At 44.3% G+C, this 21746-nt stretch overlaps 1 protein-coding gene across 12 annotated transcripts in view; it reads left to right on the plus strand.

Moving 5' to 3' along the window:
• Positions 1–21746, plus strand: part of LOC149330416 (ral GTPase-activating protein subunit beta) — a 69188-nt gene that overhangs the window by 19426 nt on the left and 28016 nt on the right. For 5 of the 12 annotated variants that reach the window (XM_089560960.1, XM_089560970.1, XM_089560961.1 and 2 more), the window contains 11 exons: positions 439–696; positions 2977–3156; positions 4732–5010; positions 6301–6593; positions 8300–8442; positions 9888–9920; positions 10323–10355; positions 12941–13044; positions 14037–14150; positions 16234–16359; positions 18318–18398. In XM_089560960.1, coding sequence (XP_089417086.1) covers positions 439–696; positions 2977–3156; positions 4732–5010; positions 6301–6593; positions 8300–8442; positions 9888–9920; positions 10323–10355; positions 12941–13044; positions 14037–14150; positions 16234–16359; positions 18318–18398 — 1644 coding nt within the window. The remainder of the gene's footprint in view (positions 1–438; positions 697–2976; positions 3157–4731; positions 5011–6300; positions 6594–8299; positions 8443–9887; positions 9921–10322; positions 10356–12940; positions 13045–14036; positions 14151–16233; positions 16360–18317; positions 18399–21746) is intronic. The other 7 variants (XM_089560965.1, XM_089560966.1, XM_089560968.1 and 4 more) reach the window with 4 other exon arrangements.

Below are 21746 nucleotides of genomic sequence, written 5' to 3' on the forward strand. Positions count from 1 at the left end.
CCTAAGTGTGGGCTTTCCTTTTCTCTAAGGGAATAAGGGCTGCTGCCTTTCTTTCTTATGACATTCCCATAGGGGAGTTACTTTACTTTTGTTTAAGGGATAAAAATTACTCTTCTCCAAAAATTAATTCCCCAAGGGGAGATTTGGTCATCCCTATATGGGGGATGAGCGTAACTCCCCTATTTGTGTCCCGTATTCGGGGAGTACGGGAAAATACACTAAAGGGACAATTTCCTAAGTGTGGGCTTTCTTTTTCTCTAAGGGAATAAGGGCTGCTGCCTTTTCTCCTTATGAAATTCCCATAGGGGAGCGTAACTTCCCTATTTGTATCCTGTATTTGGGGAATACGGGAAAATACTTTAAGGGGAAAATTCTGAATGCGTGGGAGTAACAGACTTTCTGTCCTGTGTTCTGGCACTGCGTGGCTGCTGTTTTCAGAGGATGAGGCATTGACCATAGCGGGCGAGCTGAACCCCGAGCAGCTAGCACAGGCGTGGTACCGCTTCCTGCACGTGCTGGGGAATCCCGTGGACCTGTGCCGTCCTGAGGTGGTGAGCCAGACGCCGGGCTTCTACAGCCTCCTGGAGGCCAGCGACTCCATTGTGGACCCGTTCCAGAACCCCTGCCTGGCCGCCCTGCCCCACATATTCCACCGGGCCATGGCAGGCATTGCCACCCTGGTGGACGCCACCCTGGGTGCGTAATGTTTGCTTGTCCAAGTACATATCGTCATCATCATCAGCCTGACTAGACCCACTGCAGGGCAAAGGCCTCTCCCATGTCTCTCCAATTAACCCTGTCCTTCGCCAGTTGCGGCCACCGTATTCCCGCAAATTTCTTAATCTCATCCGCCCACCTAACTTTCTGCCGCCCCCTGCTACGCTTGCCTTCTCTTGGAATCCACTCCGTTACCCTTAAGGACCAGTGGTTATCTTGCCTTCGCATTACATGCCCTGCCCAAGCCCATTTCTTCCTCTCGATTTTGACCTGGATGTCATTAACCCACATTTGTTCCCTCACCCACTCCGCCCACTTCCAATCACTTAACGTTTCTTTCCATAGCTCGCTGCGTTGTCCTTAACTTAAGCTGAACCCTCTTTGTTAGCCTCCATGTTTCTGCCCCATAGGTGAGTACCGGTAAGATACAGCTGTTGTACACTTTCCTCTTGAGGGATATTGGCAAACTGCCATTCATGATCTGAGAGAACCTGCCATATGCGCTCCACCCCATTCTTATTCTTCTAGTTATTTCACTCACATATGCACGCGGTATCATTACTGGCTTCATGGCCGACTCCGTAGTACATTGCTCAAAATTGGTCACGGATGACTTCATAGCAAAGCGCTTATGGTAGTTGATAGCCGATTTCATAGCTCTTAATTCAAAATAGTTCATAGCTTTTCTTTGTAAGCCAACACTGATCTGTGACTTAAGGTAGATGCGATGGCACTGCTGTCACTGAGGATGGTAACTGTGGCAGATAAGGCTCATAGGAATGCATGTGAATGTAAATTTTCAAACGACCTTTCTGATTTCACATTGCACCTTTGAGGCTGTCTCATCATGGACAAAAGCCTTGCACATTTTAGAAAAAAGTGAGAAAGTATTGAATGCCAATTCAATACTCATGTATTTTTAAAACATCACAATATGTGCAAGGCGGCGTTAGCCCCCAAGTTACCACCTGGGTGGGGGTACTGGGTGAGAGTGCATAGAAACATATGTAAAAGAAAATTTCTAAAATAATTTTTTTTTATTTTGCAGCGCACTCGTGAAGGTAGTTAACAGCCGACAAATGCTCTTCAGAACAGCATGAAAATGTATGGAACGTGATTTCAAAGCCGATGTCTTTTCGAAATGTCATAATAATTCTATGTAGTGATGCCTGGCTAACCCCCCAACAACACTAAGCACTCAACCAGCTGGTTTGTTCACTGAGCCGGACAAGTTCCTCGCATAGTATTGTATGAAGCTTTGTGCATTGCATTTGCTCGCAATTCAAACTAGGCAGCCAAACTAGGCAGCCTAGACAGTTTGACATGGAAGGCGAGTCTCAAACAGCAGGATAAGTGAGGTGTGCACCGTAGTAGACACCAGCGTAGACCGTACCCCGACTGTTTCTGAAGTACGCACTTGCCCCCTATGTTTGTGAACATGGCATTGGTCTGTAGCTCTCAGAGCTCTTCATTTATGGAGATTTTTTTTGCAATCTGGGCAGGTGTGATGGTGATTGGGTTAAACCTGAATTCAGTCCAAAAAAATGCCTTAAAAAAAATGTAGCTTACCGTACTCAGCAATAACTTTTTCTGGCAATGATGTGGAAGCTGTGGAGCTGAAACGTGCCCTCTCTTTCTGCGCGCTGCGGAATATAGTCTCCACTTGTAGTTATTATTTTTCTTTTAAAACATAGTATATTGTCAGTATTCATTATTTTAGTCATGCTTATTTATTTATGAAATACTACGGACATGTTGCATGTCCAAGCAGGAAAGGGAAAAAATACATAAAGGAACACCAGTGATTATGGCATCAGATACAGCCGCCAGTTTTCAACGTTTAAAGTCAGTTAATAGAGTCTTGATTTCTAACACATCTGTCAGTTTTCAGCGTTTAAAGCCAACGATTGAACAGTTTTCTTAACTACAACAAATTTGCTAGGCATGTCTAGTTCAAAAAAGCTTTCATAGATGGCGCCAGCTGCATCAGCGATGGACTAAATGTACAATGGAGAGAGTGATATGCCGGGCGGCGGCTAAGTGCACTGTCATGCGACCAAACTATTTGGCAGAGGGACGTAGTCTTGGATGCCGCGCCCTTGCAGTCTTCCCTTGATTGCCAAGAAAAGCTGTCATCGATTATACTACGAAATACTGAAAGCCCTGAACAGTTACTAGTGTTGTGGTTTGGGTATGCTTTGTGCAATGGCTTCGCTTCACAAAAGACATTACTGTGGCATGCTCTTCTTTCTTTGCTAGGCATAAGCCCGCTGGCTGTGGACGAGGACCATCAGAAGTCTCTCTCGTTGCACAGCAGCTTCTCTTCAGCTACGAGCGGCTCGGCAGCGACGTCCACGCCGGGATCGACGGGGACAACCACGACCCCACCTCATCAGAGGAGAGGAGCAACTCGCATCACTGCCATCTCAAATTTGAAAGGTAATCTCTTGGGCCTCTGTGTTTTTTTAGGTGTTTTAACTTCCACGTCTGTGTGTCTTTTTTGATGGTAGTATATTTATGGAAAGAAGGGGGCAAGCTATTCGAAGGTGCACTGAAGAGTAATCTTAACTCGTCTTTTTGTCACGGTAACTCGATCTACACATTCCGAGCATGCTTAGAAACTTCAAATTATTGCCCTGTGCGGCCGATTTCCATCATTTAAATCGGATTAACATCCGGCTTCCGCCCTTATTTGTTTAATTCCCCGCAGACGGAAGAAGGAGTCGACCAACTCATGGAGTGCCTTTCAGGCAGTCGCGTGGCGGCTTTGCTTTCGCTTTTATTTTGTTCTTTAGGTTTTCGTGCATAAATAGATCTAATCAGAGACTACATAGCTGCAAATTAGGCCCACAAAAATAAAAATATGCGTGGACTCTGCTTTCGCCAATCACTACGTATCACTCCGCCGATGGCAGTGCGGCAAGCCGCCACGGGACTGGTTGAAAGGTTGGTCGACTCCTCCCGCCGTCTGCGGGAAATTAAAAAAAAAGGGGGGAGGAAGCCGGGACTTTTAATCGGATTTAAATTAGGGAAATCGGTCGCACAGGGCAATGATTCGAAGTTTCTAAGAACGCTCGAACGTGTAGATGGAGTTACAGCAGTAAAAATACGAGTTCAGATTCCTCTGCAGTGCACCTTTAACAAGTAATATTTCCAACTTTTTTAAAGGAGAATAGACACCTAACTTTTGAATGCATGTTTTCTTCTTTGTAATGAGGCGTAAGGCATTATTATACATGGATTACCACGAGGTATCCTCCTATGACTGCTGTATGATTTATAATCGAATTTCTTTCTCGTGTTGTTTCAGTTTTGGTTTCAAGAGTCGAACGATGGCTGTGACGTCAAAGAGAGGTTAACAGGTCACGTGAGGCCCGAAAAACAGCAATATAATTGGTGCTTCTGCATATGTTGTCATTCCGGGTCTTGAGGAAAGCTGACTTCAGCACTGTAGTTAATTAAAACGATGAAACAGCTATTATATCGCAGTTTTTCCATGCATCATGTGACCTATAACCTCTCTCTGACGTCACAGACATCGTTTGGCTGTGTAAACCGAAACAGCATGACAGAAAAATTCGATTATAAATTATTTAGAGGTCATAGGCGAATGCCACATGGTGATTCATGCATAGTAGTGTCTTCCGCATTATTATAGAGTAGAAAACATGCCACCAAAGTTAGGTGTCTATACTCCTTTAAGTGCCATGCTTCCTTGAAACTCTGCTTGAATCTGATTGTCGTTTTTCTTAAGCATCACATTCTGTTGGAGTTCCACTACTCTAGAGCTCCCATAGAGGTCTTCTGGGATAGCATTTTTGAGAGAGATGGGTTTTTAGAAACAGAGGCAGACAGTCAGCATTTCTTAGTTCTGTGGGCATGTGAACTAAGGGCATGTGAACTGAGGGCATGTGAACTGAGGGCATGTGAACTGAGGGCATGTGAACTGAGGGCATGTGAACTGAGGTTGTGAACTGGGTGACTCATGCTTCTTCCCGCATGGTGCTTTCATAGGCATGTCGAAGCCCGGAGTCTTCTCCAACATCCGCTCGAGCACGTCCTCGGCCGTGGCGCCCGCGGCAACGACCGGGGTGTCACTGGCTGCCGCACCCCTGGTTCCACCACCAACGCCACCGGCCACCGCAGTGTCTCAGCAGCTGAGGTCGACGCCTGCGCCCATGCGTCCGCGCTGTAACTCGGTCCTCCACCTCTACGGTGCCTGGCTGTTCGAGGCAGCTCTGGCGGGGTCGGAGCTGGACACCCAGGGAAGCACTGTTCTCCTGCAAGCAGATGGTGAGGGCCTATAACACTTCTGCCTGACTTGTTATACACGACTGATCCCTTAAAGCAGTCCCTTGAATCGATCTCACTCAAATCTTATCCCTCACAGGGCCGAAGTTAGAATATGCTCAGGGTGCATATTCTAACTTCGGCCCTGTGAGGGATCACTTTTGAGAGAGATCTATTCGAGGGACTGCTTTGAGGGATAGATCCTTCAAGGGATCAGTACCTGAGAAATTAATCCCTCAAAGTGCTTGTCAACTGGCTTAAGCAACAGAAGTGCATGCTGCCTTCAGATCCAGCGCAAAGTTTTGTTGGACCAGTCACGAGGATAGACACCTGTTTCCGCCAAAACGTTCTCAATTCGGGGACTCTATTTCTTTTGATTTCGAAAGCAGGCAGGGTGGGTGAGGGAACAAACAGAGGTTAATGACATCCTAGTCGAAGTCAAGAGGAAGAAATCGGCTTGGGCAGGGCATGTAAAGCGAAGGCAAGATAACCGCTGGTACTTAAGGGTAGCGGAGTGGATTCCAAGGGAAGGCAAGCGTAGCAGGGGGTGGCAGAAAGTAAGGTGGGCGGATGAGATTAAGAAGTTTGCGGGAATACGGTGGCCACAGCTGGCAAAGGGCAGGGTTAATTGGAGAAATACGGAAGAGGCCTTTGCTTTGAGCGTAGTCAGGCTGATGAGGATGATGATGATTATGATGATGATGATTTGTTGAAGTGCCTCTGATGCAGCAGATGGTGCTGCAGTATCAGCAGTCTCGGAGGTGCACCAGGTTGAAAACAATGTCTTGTAGTGCGAAAGAAATTAGATGTTGCTGCAGTCGTGTAGTAGCTGCTCTTAAAAGCAGTGAGCAAAAATATCTTTCCTGCTTTTGCTAATGAGCAAAACTATATATTATGATGATGACGATGACTTCGTTAGAGCACATAATTTTGTTTTTAAGTGTGTTCTACTTTTAGTTAAGAAAATGTGGACCGCGCAACAGCGGCAAGATTCAGACTTCCGATTCTACGAGCGCAAACACTGCGACTGCATAACTGCACTTTTGGTTGCACTTGAAATCCGCAGCCACCTCCGCTGCTTCAGCCAATTAATGAGCACTTCAAGTCCCTTGAGGGATCAGTCTCTCAAAAGAAAGTCATTTTTTGTATTTTCAGCCTGTCCCATTCTTCCTGGTCTGTTTTTATTTGTATTTTATTTTTAATGCTTCTGGGTCCGCGTTAATTCGTTGAGTCCTGCCTAGGACATCACATCTACTGGTTCCTCGAGACGCACTGTGTTGCCTTTGCTTGCAGCCACTGAGAGCAGCATACACTCGCGCTCGAGCTCGGTCCTCGAGTCCGGCGGTAGCAGCGGCAGCACCCGCACTACCACCTCGGCGACGGGCGGCTCAACCTCGTTGCCAGGCATGCCGGAGCCCATCGAGATTCCTCCGTGTCTGAGCACCGAGAGCTTCGAGGCCGGCCAGGCTGAGGCTGTGGGCACCCTGTGCCGCCTGTTCTGCTCCAAGCGCACCGGCGAGGAGATCCTGCCCGTCTATTTCTCCCGCTTCTACCTCGCGCTTCAGCACAGCCTGAGCAACATTGAGGTGATTCTGGCAGCCCTGTTCTGCGTCTCTAATAAACGGCACCACACCGCACATAGTGTAGTGCCACCGGGCCATGTGGCACACAACCATGGCGCCACTTTATAGGTATCTTTGATTAGGCTGCACTGGTGCTGCACCATTTCAAGCAGTGCAGCACTTTCGCATTCGTTTTACCAGTGTAGCGCACTCCCGCTGTACTTAAGTATTCGTTTTGTACACGTTCTCGCCTAGTGCAGCACTAGTTCTAGGATGGCTTGCACTGGTCAAAATGGAAGTGCGGACCTGCCGTGGTGGCTGAGTGGTTATGGCGCTCGGCTGCTGACCCGAAAGACGCGGGTTCGATCCCGGCCGCGGCGGCTGAATTTCGATGGAGGCGAAATTCTAGATGCCTGTGTACTGTGTGATGTCAGTGCATGTTAAAGAACCCCAGGTGGTTGAAATTTCCAGAGCCCTTCACTACGGTGTCCCTCATAGCCTGAGTCACTTTGGTACGTTAAACCCCAATCAACCAACCAACTTTCGCATTCATTTTGCCATTGTAGCATACACCCTGGTCGTCTTTAAAACATAATTTTATTAATGTACTCACAATTATGAAATCTTCAGAGAACAGGAGTTTTTGCATGCCGATTCTGCATATGGCATTTATTTTCGTGTAAAACAATTCCTTGAGCTCTTATATAATTTTTGTGCAAGTATTTTGCAAAGAGCTTTCAAGAAAATTTGCTGCAGGAAACTTGCTGAAATGTATGCCGTTGGGTTTCCCTTGACACCAAAGAATCCAGTAATTGTAAAATTATCATTCTGGCTATCATAGAAGTTGAGTTATAGGGTAGTGAAGCTATCAGTTCAGAAACGGGAATACACACTTTTCTTTGCATTTGCAAAGCAGCAACTTCAAAACCCTATTACTAAAGTTCTATGACAGACAGGAAAAAAATTTTACCTATTATTGCATTCCCTTATGCCAAGAGAACTGATATCAAGCATACATTTCAGCACGTTTCGTGCTGCAAATTTTCTTGAAAAGCTCTTCACAAAATACTTGCATAATATTTACGTAAGTGCTCAAGGAATTGTTTTGCATGAAATTAAATGTCATATTTAGAATCGGCGCATAGAGATACATGTTTCCTGAAGATTTCTTAACTGTGACTACATTAATAAATTTTTTTTTTCCAAGACCAGGCTCCCCCCTTAAGTATCGTTTTGTACAAGTTCTCTCCATCAAAATGGAAGTGCAGCCGTAGTGCAGCAGTATGACGGCACCCATGTAATTCAGAGAAGATATGACTGTAGTCTTAATGAAATGATGACAGTTCTCGAGTTCTTGATGATAGTTCTCGAGTTCTTGATGATAGTTCTCGAGTTCAAGATAACAGTTCTCGAGTTCTTGATGACAGTTCTCGAGTTCCTGATGACAGTTCTCGAGTTCTTGATGACAGTTCTCGAGTTCTTGATGACAGTTCTTGAGTTATTGGTGACAGTTCTTAAACATTGAGTTTCATCACGGTCAAAAGTGTGCATCAGCACTGTGAGGCACGCAACCTAAATGGCATCATTTAGCGTGCACTTACATTCTTCACAATTCACATAGCCTCGCAAGGAGCACTTTGTGCTTCTTTTGCATGCTTCATGCTTCTAAGAACCCTTCCTAACAAGTTCCAAAGCAACCTGCTAACACACTGCACCCTTTCTGTTACCAGCAGCGAAGCCAGGTGGTCGCAAGTGTTCTGCTGAATTCGTGCGACCTCTTTCGGCAAGACATGGAGGGCGTCAACATCCTGCTCCCCCTGTTCCTGCAGGCACTCGAGTCTGTCTTCAGCGCTGATAAGGACTCCAAGATAAGGCAAGGGCATCTTCTTCTTCTTGGAAGGCTTGAAACTTAACTGAGGATGATGCAGCAAACTGCAGAAAAGAATGTGGTGCGGCTAATGTTAAGAGACAGGAAGAGAGTCGAGTAAATTACTGGTTAATGATGAGCCACCAATGCATTGATGGTGTCTTGTCTGAAATCAAGAACAGGAAATGGCTATAGATATAGCCAGTGCATGTAGTGTTGGGAGCATAATACCAACGGTCCTTACGGTAACGGAGTGGGTTCCAAGATAAGGCAAGCATAGCAGAGGGCGGCAGTAAGTCGGGTAGGCGGATGAGATAAGGAAGTTTGTAGGGATACGGTGGCCACAAGTGGCAGAGGACAGGGTTGATTCGAGAGACATGGGAGAGGCCTTTGCCCTGCAGTGGGCATAGCTAAGCTGATGATGATGATGGTGGTGATTTTTTCGGACGTGATTTCATCTGAAAAATAAAAAAATAAATAAAAGACACCGACCAAAAGAAAGATGAAATAACGTTTCAGCCCCCACACGGGTGCCTTGTTCACAATGAAGGCAAATTGGAAAGTTGTTGCCTTAAATATGGCCTGAGTCAGATCCCAGACATCTGGCGTATACTTGGGGTAGATAGCCATCACAACGGTTCAGCGTATCCGTTGTCATTGGTTTAATCAGCGACTCGAAATGGAGCCACGATGTTGGGTTCTTTTCATCTGATTTCATCTGATTTGACCTGTATCTTTGTATACACTACGTGTACTTCAAAGTTTGCTTTCGTGTGAACGATAAAGCTTTACCTTTAAGCGTAGTTCTATGAAACCTTAATTTAACAAAACTGATAGGAAGAGTAAACCATTTTATGTCCAGAACTACAAGAAATCAAAATGCATTTGGCTTTTTCTTCACTCGCCAGAGAATTGTAGTGTGCATGCTAAATTGTTGCGGTTGAAAAGTCCTTTTCAACCAAGGTTCGATTGCTGTCTGGTATTTTATGCTGTAAAAGTGCGAGTACGAGGTAGAAATACTCGCCAATGCTCGGTTTCGGCACCCTCCAGTTATCTGCTGACCATAGCTGATAGTGTCTGAAATAAAAAGGGACAGTTTAAAGCTGTGCTTTTTCATTACATGTGTCTGCACGTGTCAACTTACTGTTGTGGTATTTCTGACTGTTGCTGTGCTATGTTCGTTTGTTATTTCGCCGTTCATGATTTTTGTCCAAAGCTGCCAGGGGTGATGGTATAAATGAACATTTACTTTGAGCCCTATTTGACATTTACCAATCTGCTGACCGCCACAACTTTTAATGTCGTGATTAATTGTGCGACGAACCGATGCCCTGTTTAACTGTTTAAGTGTTGTTTAGTTTGATAAAGGCGTGCCATCTTGTGTGGCCAGATAGTTTCAGGGTTCGAACTTGGGGCAAACAAGCTCTAATTTACTGGCAATTTATTTGCAGCAGTAACAAGGGAAGCAAATTGGAAACGAAACGGTAAGCTGGTGGCTTAGTAAAGGCCCGGTAGAAATAAAGGTGCGCTCATTGTGATGTTTTATGGTTAAAAGTCTTTTCGTGCTGGGTGTGCCTTCAGTGACTGCGTTTATACATATATTTCATCTACAGGATTCTGTGGACAGACATCTCTCTGCAAAATAAGTTTTTGTCTGCAATAGGTTGCTTTACCGCAGCTCATTTACTTTGTTGTTTTGTCTTATTTTTACTTATCTGCTGACCGCTTGAATTTTGAGTGTCAAGATTCATTACGTGACTAAGCCACACCCTGTTTAAATTCCTTTTAGCTTGATAAAGGTGTGACATCTTATTCCAGCCAAAAAATTAAACCATTTTGACATTGGGTAGAACCTGAGTGCTAACTTACCGGCAATTCATTTACAGCGGTTGCCAGGCAAGCAATTCGGAAGCGAAACGGTAAGCTGGAGGCATAGTTAAGCACGTGGTGGAAATATAAAACTGCACTCATTTTGATGTTGTCTGGTTGAAAGGCTTTTTTTTTTTGAGGCAGGTCTGCCTTCAATGGTAGCACTGACGCATTATTTGTCAGATAAAGAAGAACTCTAGTTTGGGCTAGTTGGTTCATGATTCAACAGGAAAACGGCGCAAAAGACGTGGACAAAAGAGACAAACACGACAGGACCAGCGCCAACTTGCACCTGAATTTTGTTTCGCACCAAACCCGCCTTTATGTAGGCCAACACGCCATAACATCCTTGTAATCACGCACAGGCAGTAGAAAAGATCACTGTAAGATATCTAACACATGAAGCACGATAGCAACCACATAACATACTATCATGGCTAAAAAAACCCCCAACAAATGTATAGCAAACAACACTAAAATGGTCATGGCCAAGCAACTCTTAAACACCATAACACAAAAACGATACTCTCGTATCACTCATGAGTGTGTATCGATTTTGGTGTTTAAGAGTTGCTTGGCCATGACCATTTTAGTGTTGTTTGCTATACATTTGTTGGGATTTTTTTAGCCATGATAGTATGTTACGTGATTGCTATCGCGCTTCATGTGTTAGATATCTTACAGTGATCTTTTCTGCTGCCTGTGCGTGATTACACGGACTACACGGATGTTACAGCGTGTTGGCCTACATAAAGGCGGGTTTGGTGCGAAACAAAATTCAGTTGCAAGTTGGCGCTGGTCCTGTCATGTTTGTCTCGTTTGTTCACGTCTTTTGCGCCGTTTTCCTGTTGTCAGATAAATTTGCTGGTTGGAATACAGTCTTCAAAATTCTGTTATTTTTCTGCAGTAGGTATATGCTCAGTGGACTGGGAGTAGAAATGTCAAAGCAGTTGTGATGTTGTATAGTTCTCCGTTCCTAAAGGCATCAAGATTAACTAGCTTATTTACTTTGTGCACTCGTTGATATTTAAATTTTTTGCTGGTCACTAGAGCTTTTAATGTTACGTTGAATGGGTGAACTGACTACAGCCTGTTGAAATGACTTTGTTTAGTTAGGTAAAGGTTTGAAATATTGTGTAGATTAACTTTGCAAATCTATACTGGAAACAATGCGAGCACGAGCACTGACTGATGGTTTATTTGCAGTGGTAATCAGGGAAGCAGTTCGGAGACGCAAGAGTAAGTTGAAGGCATAATAAAGGCCACAGTAGAAATAAAAACACGCTCATTCTTCTGTTTTATATTGAAAGTCTGTTGAGGCAGCTATGCTTTAATGGCTGCATGGATGCGCTTTTCATCCGCAAAAAAAAAATTGGGGACAAACTTTTCTGTAAGCAAAATTTTGTGCACATTTTGTGCCTACAAATTTTCCTACACCAATATTTTTTCGTTGCTGGTGCAACTACGCACTTTGTGCCATCGAAGGCATATCTGCTTGTTATTATTGTTATTGTCATTAGTGAACATATTGATAAACTCTTGGTCCGAAGTACAGTTCTGGCTATGACGTCTCACAGTCGCTTTTCCTGTGTGTTTTGTATTTTTGCTGTTATTCTTTACGCTTTGAATAGTTTTATATACAGTCAAGTACACTTATAACAATACTGGTTATAACAATATATCGGATATAACAATAGTCGGTCATGGCACCATCAGCTTTGCCATGTGTTCTATGGTAAAATAAACTGCTTATAGCAATGCTGTCAAGGCACATTATTGGTTATAACAATTAAATCTGGTAATTGAGTGTCAACCATTACAGAAAAAGAAAAGAAATGCTACAACCACACCAGCAAAACCATGCTTACAACACAAAAGCGTGCATGTGTGGGGCCGACCAATGGACTAAGCTGGCGCAGCAACGCCACGAAAGCTAAAGAGGCAGGCGTCATCGCGTCAGGAGAGCTGCTGCATTGCTGCATTGGCTACGCACGCCATGCGTACCCCTAATCAGTCAGTGCAGCGCGCGTGCATGCAGCCAGCACGGTTTTTCTCTTGTCAGCTGTCACCGCACCCTTGGTTCTGCATGCTTCTTGAATTTCCCATAAGAATAGCTTCCAAAAAGCCGGCTTGATTCCTGTGACGTGGAGGTGCGCAAAGCTCCCAGTGGCGCAGTGATGGCGGTGCTTTGGTCATCGGTGAATGGTGAACATTGTTCCGGTTCCCTGAAGTTCGATTTAACGAGCTTTTACAGGCATTAGAACAATCAAACCCCTCTGGGTATTTACTGTCAATAAATACTCTGAAGTTTCTCATCCTTTCTTTTTTTTCGGCACAACCCTGTTATAACAATTATTGGTTATCACAATGGTATTTCCATGGCACTTGAATATTGTTATAAGTGGGCTTGACTGTACTCTGTACAGCCTTTTGTGTACCTTCTTTGTGTGTATGTGTTTGTTTTTTCTTGTATGGTTTTATTTGTGGCCTACCTGTCTGGCATGTTTTTATATTGCATTTGCTTTCCTCCTATGGAGTGTCGTGCTGATTTGGTGCCTGTGTCCTTTGGTGCGTATGTTGTGTGTGTACGGCAGTTTGACGCTTGACTCATGAACTTGTGTGTCTACCTTGGCAGGGCGGCGCCCAATGTTGCCCAAATAGAATTGCGTTGGGCTTCGACACACTTGTTGCTGTCCATGCTGCCTTTGCCGTTACATTACGGGAACCTCAACGTAAAGGGTGAGTTTTTGCATAGCGATCAATCTTCTGCTTTAGTGACTTATGAATAGGGCCCGGAAATTTAGGCACTAAAGAACCCCGAAATAGGCAGGCATCTAGGCTCTAAAAAATATTGAAATAGGCACTATAAAGCAAAAATAGGTGCTTTGAATAATACTCTTTATTCATAAGTACAAGATTTGTAAGTCAAGCAAGGAGCGTACTCAGTCCTCAACTGAAGCAATAAAGCGCATTCTCGGGTTTTCGAGCTTGAAGCTCATTCGGTTTTCGCTAAGCATAGGTTTGTACTTTTAAAGGCTTCTTTTGACATCACATGAACTTAGTGGCGCGAACCTAAAACGTGAAAGTTGATAAAGACTTAGGCCTTCAGGTGATGTGGCCGTACCGTCTCCGCGTAGAAAGTCTCTGATTTGGGAAATTGTTTCTAGGCATCTATTTTTTTTCTACCAATTGTTGCATCTTTGTAGAAGCAGTAGCGCCCTTTCCTTCCAGTCGCCGAAGTGCTGCTGGTACTTCTGCCACTACCTTCAGCAATACATCTATTGAGAGTCCAGCCTTTTCTAACTTTGTCATTCTTGAGAAGTTTACACTACTGTATGTCAGGTCTCTTTCCAAACTCGCCTCTTGCTACACTTCAAGATAAACACTTCGTTGCACTGCGTTGAAGTTACAATTCGAGAAACACGTTCGGCGGGACCCGCGCCTTCTGTGCGTGCATCGGCGCGCGCCTTTCGCCGTACATAGACGGATGTCCCAAAATTGAAAAATGGCACCGAGGACCGAAGTGCCGGATTTAGGCATTTATAGGCAAAAAGTGCGGTTAAATAGGTAGTATATCCTAAAAAATGACAAAAAGACAGGCAAGTGCAAAAATCCCCCGTTTAGGCATTTATAGGCATGTTTAGGCAAATGCCTAAATTTCCGGGCCCTACTTATGAAGAACAGTGCATGGGTCAGGTGCTTGTCTTGACTTGTTGCGCTCTTCGTTGCAGATTTTGGCTCTGGCCAGCCGATCACCTTTCAGTCCTTGCGAGCCCGCCTGATGAACCTGCTGATTGGTGCGTTGCAGAATGAACCGGATTCAACCAACACCCAGATGTTGCTTGGTGAGTGACAGGTGTGCTTGTGTAAACTATGGTAGTTAGGGCATTCATTTAGGCTTGGTCAAGCTTGCTTAAGTTTAAGCATTGTTTTTGCATTGTAACTCTTTTGCTTTACCGCCGCCGCGGTGGCTCAGCGGTTATGGTGCTCGGCTGCTGACCCGAAAGACGCGGGTTCGATCCCGGCCGCGGCGGCTGGAATTTCTTTGGAGGAGAAATTCTAGAGGCCCGTGTACTGTGCGATGTCAGTGCATGTTAAAGAACCCCAGGTGGTCGAAATTTCCGGAGCCCTTCACTACGGCGTCTCTCATAGCCTCAGTCGCTTTGGGACGTTAAACCCCATAAACCAAACCAACCATCTTTCGCTTTACCGCCAGCCTCTAAACTGCAAATATTCAACTCCCCGACTCGTATGGGCTTTTCTCGATGTGGGCTGTCGGTTACTTGTTGCCTTATTATTATGATTGAATGAGTCAGTTTCAAGTCACCCATTTCTTCTATTTAGGCATGATCACAAAATGTGATAGCTGGCAGGTATTTGTTGTCACTATGCTATGTTTCAAAATGCCGGTGTGTCCAAAACAGTCTCCACTAATCTTTAGTTGGGTAATGATGCCTGCCGTTGACATTCTTTGTAGCAGACTTGCGATATTTGAAACTCGGGTGATTCGCAATTTCGGTTCATTGAAGCAGGTTTGAAAAATTTGGCTGGCCGGCTGTGTTGTCAGTGCGTTTTGGAACCGCTTAGTTCACGCCGGGCTTCTGATTACCACTTTGGAGCAGTTCTACTTCGATATTACTGGCATTGTACACGCAATAAAGCATTGACGGAACTGCAAAAAATTGTCATTGCTGCGTAGTTTTCACTTGGAAGCACGCAGCTGTTGCCAATTTTTTCACCAGTTAAATTTGCTGTGATGCGAGACAATTATTATCAGAGTTGTTATTGGCTGTTTGATTATTCCGGCTTTCGGATCATTTGGACATTTTCTCCTGTCCATTGAAGTCCCATCTAAAGTGGTTTTATTCTGTCAGGAAACAACACATTACTGATTTCATGCACACAACAAGTTGGAGTCTGCTGGTCGAATAAACAAATCAATGCCTTTCATCCACATTTTGTTTTGTTGATGCTATAGCTACGTTTGCACAGAGAAAATGTAAAAAAAAATACCATTTATATTTTGTATAAAACAAACAACATTTTAGTCTTGGATCATATTAAAGGAGTATAGATACCTAATCCACCTAATTAATCCTCTTCTAATCCAGCTATATCAAGTGCGTAATGTCCACCTTGCTGTACAATCCACTTGTACAGACTGCACTGGTGTATCTGTCAGGGTCATTAAAGTAAAAATTTGTAAAGCCCTATAGCCTGTGAAAGCATAAATAAAGCCAACTAGTTTCTAAGCATGAAGCATCCACGGTTAATTTTCCTCAAATATATGCACAGTTGTGAAAGAAGTGTCACAGTGGTTGCGAAACCTTGGCGGGCTTGTGATGAGTGAAGGAAATAGGCACCCGAAGGATCATGCGTAGCAGCAGATTATGCTGTAAACCCATATGATGTGATAGTGTCGCTATGTATAACTGTAGTGAAGCATATGCTGTACAGCTCACTCTTTTAAAAAATGCTTACTGTGTTCACTGGCTAACATGAAAAAGCACAAGTTACAAAACAGAGTGCTGAATTCATCTGAAACTAAAAAACCCCTGCTAGCTTCAACACCCTTTTTAAAACAGCTGCAAATTCACTACGTACAGTCCGCTACGATTTGAATGTGACCACATTAGGTTTCACCAACTGGGATTGAAATGCTTTAGCACAATTTACTACTTTTGCAAGCACATTGAACAAAGTACGGTAGCCTACCTAACTGCTTGGTTCTTCCATCCTGCTCCGTCATTTTTATTGGAAAGTTAGTGGTTACGACATCAGAGAAAGTTAATTGGTCCTGTTTGGTGAAAAATATAGCAGTAATCTTTAAATCGCATTACACTGTATGCAGTGGTTGAAAGGGTTTACTGCCGAATTTTCGAAAGCAAGTTTTGTAACGTAGTTGTCGTGTGGATTTTGTTCACCCAGCTGGCTTGCTGTTTTGCGTCCAAGATGCTACGGCCTACGAGGAAGCAAATCAAGTCACGCAGCCCGGACCTTCTTCGGGGGGCCAGGATAACAGCAGCATGACTTACTCCAACCTTTTGTGCTCAGGTATGATGGCAGTTTTGATTGACTTGAGCTGAATGGCAGATAACTGGAATCAAGAAGGGCTCTTTTTTTTACTATAACAGTGCTTGACCTCTTTGACAGCCAGGCACAACCAGGTATTCAGTATTTTATGCTCATAGTAGGTAGCCTAGGTGTGGTTGGCGTTGGTATAGAAATGGTTGTAGTACTAAGTTTTTACAGTCCTTGGACAACTTTCGGGAAGTTCTGTTCCAAAATGTGGCGGTCTGCTGTGACAATCTTTTTTGGGGTGGAAAGTGGAAAACTAGCATTCGTGCTCACATCACAGTGTAGTCAGTGATCGGTGGTGTCAGTTTACGCATGGATGACGCAGAAACAATGTGAATCCTTAAAATTTGTGGGCAATGGGTGCATTGTTTTCTGAATCGCGTTATGCCCTCAGTGAGCTCTGTGACTGGGGTGATTTAGGGGTGATTAATACAGCAGTTGGATCTGCCACGGCGGTGCCGTGAGTGACATGCCTTGTTGCTTCTTAGTGAATTGTGGTGGCCGGTTTGACCATTGTCTATTGGGGCTGAACCTTTTCTTATGCCTTAAAGAAACAGAAAAGAATACGCAATTATGGTTTCTCGGTAATGTGTTGCAAAATTTGATGAAGTATAAATTAACATCAGTGTGCATGTGTCTCACTTAAAACCCCCTCTTAATTTCGCGGTAGGCACTCATATCTGCAAATCGCTTTAACATTAGCTTGCCACTATTATAAGCTTGTGTGTGTAAAATATGCATTGTCAAGCAGCCTTTTGGCACTGAAGTATATTGACATAGCAAACTAAATTTTATACTGCAGCTCTTGCATTGTAATGGTGTTTTGGGATAATATTATGTTGTTTTTTTCCTGAAAGTTGCTCAACTTTAGGTTTGGCTCCAGGCTATTGAGGGCCTTCTATTGTTAGGCATAAAATTTTATGAAGAAACATTCATACTTATTTCTAGGAAATTTAATGAAGCTGGAACAAAGTCTACTAAAGAACATAGAATGTGCTCATTTGTGGAACATCCAACTAAAGCTAAAGAAAGTCACTTTTTGAGCAGTGACACTGAAATGACACTTTTTGGAATAAGGAACATGTGTGCTAAGTATTTGAGCCAAGGATAAGTGCTGCTATGGTATGGCCAATATTAGCACAGCTACGACGACGAATGTGAGCCAACTAAGTTTCTTTGGGTGGCACCAGGTGGCAGCACACTTTGTTGTAGAGCAGTTTTTCCTTGTAGCACCAGGAGGCAGCACACTTCCTTCTACAATAGTTTTTTTTGTGCCACCAGGTGGCGCCACATTACCTTTCACAGTTGTTTTTTCTTGTATTACTAGATGGCAGCACACTATCTTTTCTATGCAGCGCATGATGGCACACGCCACCATCTTGTTTTAACACAATAGCGTTAAGGCTTTCATGTCGCAGAAAAGCAAGCGTCGGTGTTGGTGTCGTTGGCCGTGAGCAAAAATTTTAGAAAACATCTGCAGGGAAGCAACCTAGGGGGCAGGTGCACCACCTAGGTCACATGACCTCGTGATGTCATCACAACCTGCATATTGAATTATGAGCGAAGTGCCCCCCCACCGTGGCAGGCGACAGTTATTAACGATTGTTCGCGACAGGTTGCTGCGAAGAGCAATCTGGGTCTTACAAACCTCACCAGTAGCAGCACCGGCCATCGCAGGACAGTGGCAATACAACGTAGCTGTATTGAGGTACCCTATTCTTCCACCAGGTTTCTCTATCTGTCACCAGGTGGCGTTAAGGTACCCACTACAAAGCGTTTACTAATGACCCGTGCTCTCAGTGGAGAGAAGGTGAAGTGTTTCTTTTAGCAAAAGGAAACGGCTGCCTCAAGCAGTATGTCGCTGCCTTTCAAACCTGGGACAAGGAGGGGAATTGGTGGCACCCTGTGTCTCAGTGGCGTTCCACCCTGCACAGATGATGACTCGCTGCGAGAGAAATCGCACAGCGCATCCTCCGACTCAGACGGAGAATCCTGGCCGGCCTTGGAAGACTGTGGTAAATGAACTCGGCCGGATGACGCTTGCCTCCCCTCTGTGTGGCCTACATTTCGTGTGCGCTTCTGTCTTTGAGCGGAGAATGCGTATGGAGTGCTTGTTTGTAGAAGTCTGTGTGGTTTTGGTCCCTGTGGGATGCTGTGGCAGTTAGCTGCGAAGCATCCGTAGCTGTTGCCTCTCCGTTGTTGGTGTGCATTGTGGTATGGTTTGCAGACGTGATTAACCCAAGCACTGCTCACAAAGTACCGGACTCAAAATGAGCAGTTTTTTGGCAAACCTTTAACAGCTAGCTGGCTTGCCGTCTGGGTTGTGGACAAACTCTGCATCTTGTTGTGTAGTAACTTTTTCTAAGCGGTGCTGTACTTGAGTTTTGTTTGCATTGTGAAGCTTTTGCGGGGATGACTGAGATAAGAGCCACTTATGGTGTTCAGTCTTTGCCAAAAATACCTAACCAGGCGGCAAGGTTTTTACCTCGGCTGTATGATGGAGCCCAAACGGCACCCCTAATCACCAAAATGTCTGGAAAGGTGAGGACAAGAGTTCTCTTTACCCTAGACAGATGTATAACTTAACTCTTTCGCTACCGCGCCATAGGCCATCGATCGCATATGATCGATTCAAATCGCCCGCGCAAAAAAGCTCATTTTGGAGAGTCGTGAACGTGCTCCGCCATCTAGCTAGCAAGCTCTACAACTGCTCTTTCGATTGCAGCCTTGGTTTCAGGGTTTTGACACGAGGGGGCGCCGTGAAAAATAAAACTTTGAACGGCCGCAGCGGCGTCAGCCGGAGAAAATGGCGTCCGCGTCGCCGCGCGCTCCTCGAAAACAAAAGCTGACACCGAGTACGTCGGCCGGTTTCGGTTTCGTTTTTTGCGACGAAAGCAGTGGTTATTAGTCGGGCAACAATGTACAAACGTTGGATTTCGGTTTCAACAGCGAGACTTCGCCTCGGGAGCCTGGAACGTCAGCGCATACTTGCATGCAAGTTCTGTTTTCGTTCGCTGTGGGTTTTTTGCGGTTCATACGGTTTGTAATTGATGGGAATGGTTTATTTTTGTGCTTTAGGGTCTTGACAACGTATGGCGAAGGCAGTTTGCCAAATGCTCAAGGTCGCGTCGCGTTTTTCAACCAAGACGACAGCTAGGTGTCCATATCGGCACATCGCGGTGGAGCGGCGCTCGGAGATTAGCTCGACTTCTCGACTTTTTTTTGATGCTCTTCACGGCGGAAATGATGAAGACTGTGTGCGGAAACACTAATAAGTAGGCATGGAGGAAGATTTTCGGCAAGTTCGGCATGACGGCTCATGGGAAGACGTGAATCTGTTGGAGATGCTGATGTTCATTGGAATCATCATATACAATGGAATTGTTGACCTGCCGCGACTTTATTTCTACTGAAATACCAGAATAATCTATTCTGGCCCTCTGCCATCAAAAATCATTTCTCAAAATTGGTTTTTCGCTTTTTTTGTTTGTTTTTTTGCACGTAACGGACCCGGATGATTCAGTGGCGGCAGCATCTATTGGCAAGACTTGGAAAGTGTCCTGGCTTTCGAACCACATCGCTAAAACTTATTTCATTGATTCTGATGTTTTAGAGCTTGCCTAAAATGCCAAATTTTATCAGATGGCTATCAGGGAGCAGCTCATTCAAGAAATCTTCGGGTATGATGAGGGAAATGAAGTCCACGCCCCCAATCCTCCCATAGAATCCATTCAACACCAACCGAAAAAAATTAAAAAAAAGGAAGAAACTGCAAGCTCGGCTATCAGAGAACAAGGGAGGAACAAAGATAAAACCTTATGTGAAGCACCTGTCAGTCTACCTCTGCTTCACATCTTCACCCCTGATTGCTGTTCACAGTGGCACCACAGACGGGACCCCTGACTTGACAGGCCATGGAAAGTGCAGCAAATTTTTCTCATAGCTGAAACTGTGAATAATGACAGCTATAAACATGTGCAACAGTTTGTATATTCCAGTTTTCCTCCAATCAAGTTCTGGCTTAGTGCAGCCGGTAATTTTTGTTTTTGCTATATACTTTTTTTGTGTTTTTAGCAAATTTCACAAATAAATGTTCATTTACTTTCGCACACACAACTCTTCTGTTTGTTTCACTCAGAAGTGTAACTAATAAGCTACAATTTCATGCATTGCAATATGTGCTGGGTGTATTAGTTCTTGTGAAAAAAATTTTTCTTTCCGTACACTCCAAATCGTCCATTTTTCTGCGGTAGCGAAAGAGTTAAGGGGTGCCATACGTGCTCCACTACAAGATTAATGAACAAACCCTATTACTTGGTTACTTTTGGCAAAGACAATATCAGGGACTCTGGAACTTTTTTTTGGGGGGGGGCAGGCAGGGCAGGACTTCGAGTTTTATTTATTTATTTATTTATTCCATGTTTTAATCATGCTCGTGGTCAAGGTCAGTCAGCTGACAACTTCTGTCAGGACATACTAATTGGTTTAGGTTACTCAAACAAAATTCTTAACGACTGGCTATGGAGCCAACTAGCTCAGCCACACGTGCCTTATGGTCATAACATTCTGAAATTGAAGTGTTCCGCCAGAAATCTGATCTGAGTGCAAGCAGTTAGAGACTGGGGGTGAAGGGGGGGGGGGGGGGGGGGTTGCGCCCCCTTGTTTCAGAGTCCCTGGATGATACAAGATGTGGGACCATCAGTTTTCAGACAGGACACAAAAAACTAGGCAGATCACCATTTGTTTCTTGTCTTGAAAGCGTTGCCGTCCATAGCGCTAAAATGGCAAGCCAAGGAGAAGTAACCGTCGTTTCAGACTTTCACTCTGGAATGGCATGCACGAAGTTTGCCTTTGACACTATTTAAGCAAATACTATATCGGTTATAGATAACAAGAATAGAAGCTTGGAAATAGGTCAAGCAAAATGGTGCTGCCATGTGTTTAGTAGGAGTATATTACATGTCTGCTTAACTTCATCAGTTTCACTTATAGTCATTCTGTCCTCTTGTTCTCTGCTGTTTGTGCATGTGGAAAGTCATGGCAGTTCTGTTAGTAGCATATTTTGTCTCAGAAGTAGATCAAGTCACATATAATAACCACTCGAGCAGTAACAAGCAGTTGATCATATAATGCCTAACCATTGTTTCCATATGCAGCGCATATAGTAGTACTACATTGAAGCTGGCATTTTCAGCATTACTTTTGTAGGTCATGCAAAAACTTACTTCAGAATCTTCTACTGTAAAGTTGGACAGTTATTTCTCATAACGTGTATGATTATGTACAATTCATTGATGGAGCTAAATTTATGCGGTGACCACCTATTGATTGAAGTACAAGTTATGGCTAAGTGTAAACTGTAC

This window comes from Amblyomma mixtum, chromosome 9, assembly GCF_055824585.1.
Source record: "Amblyomma mixtum isolate Tamu chromosome 9, ASM5582458v1, whole genome shotgun sequence".
NCBI classification, from domain to species: Eukaryota; Metazoa; Arthropoda; class Arachnida; order Ixodida; family Ixodidae; genus Amblyomma; species Amblyomma mixtum.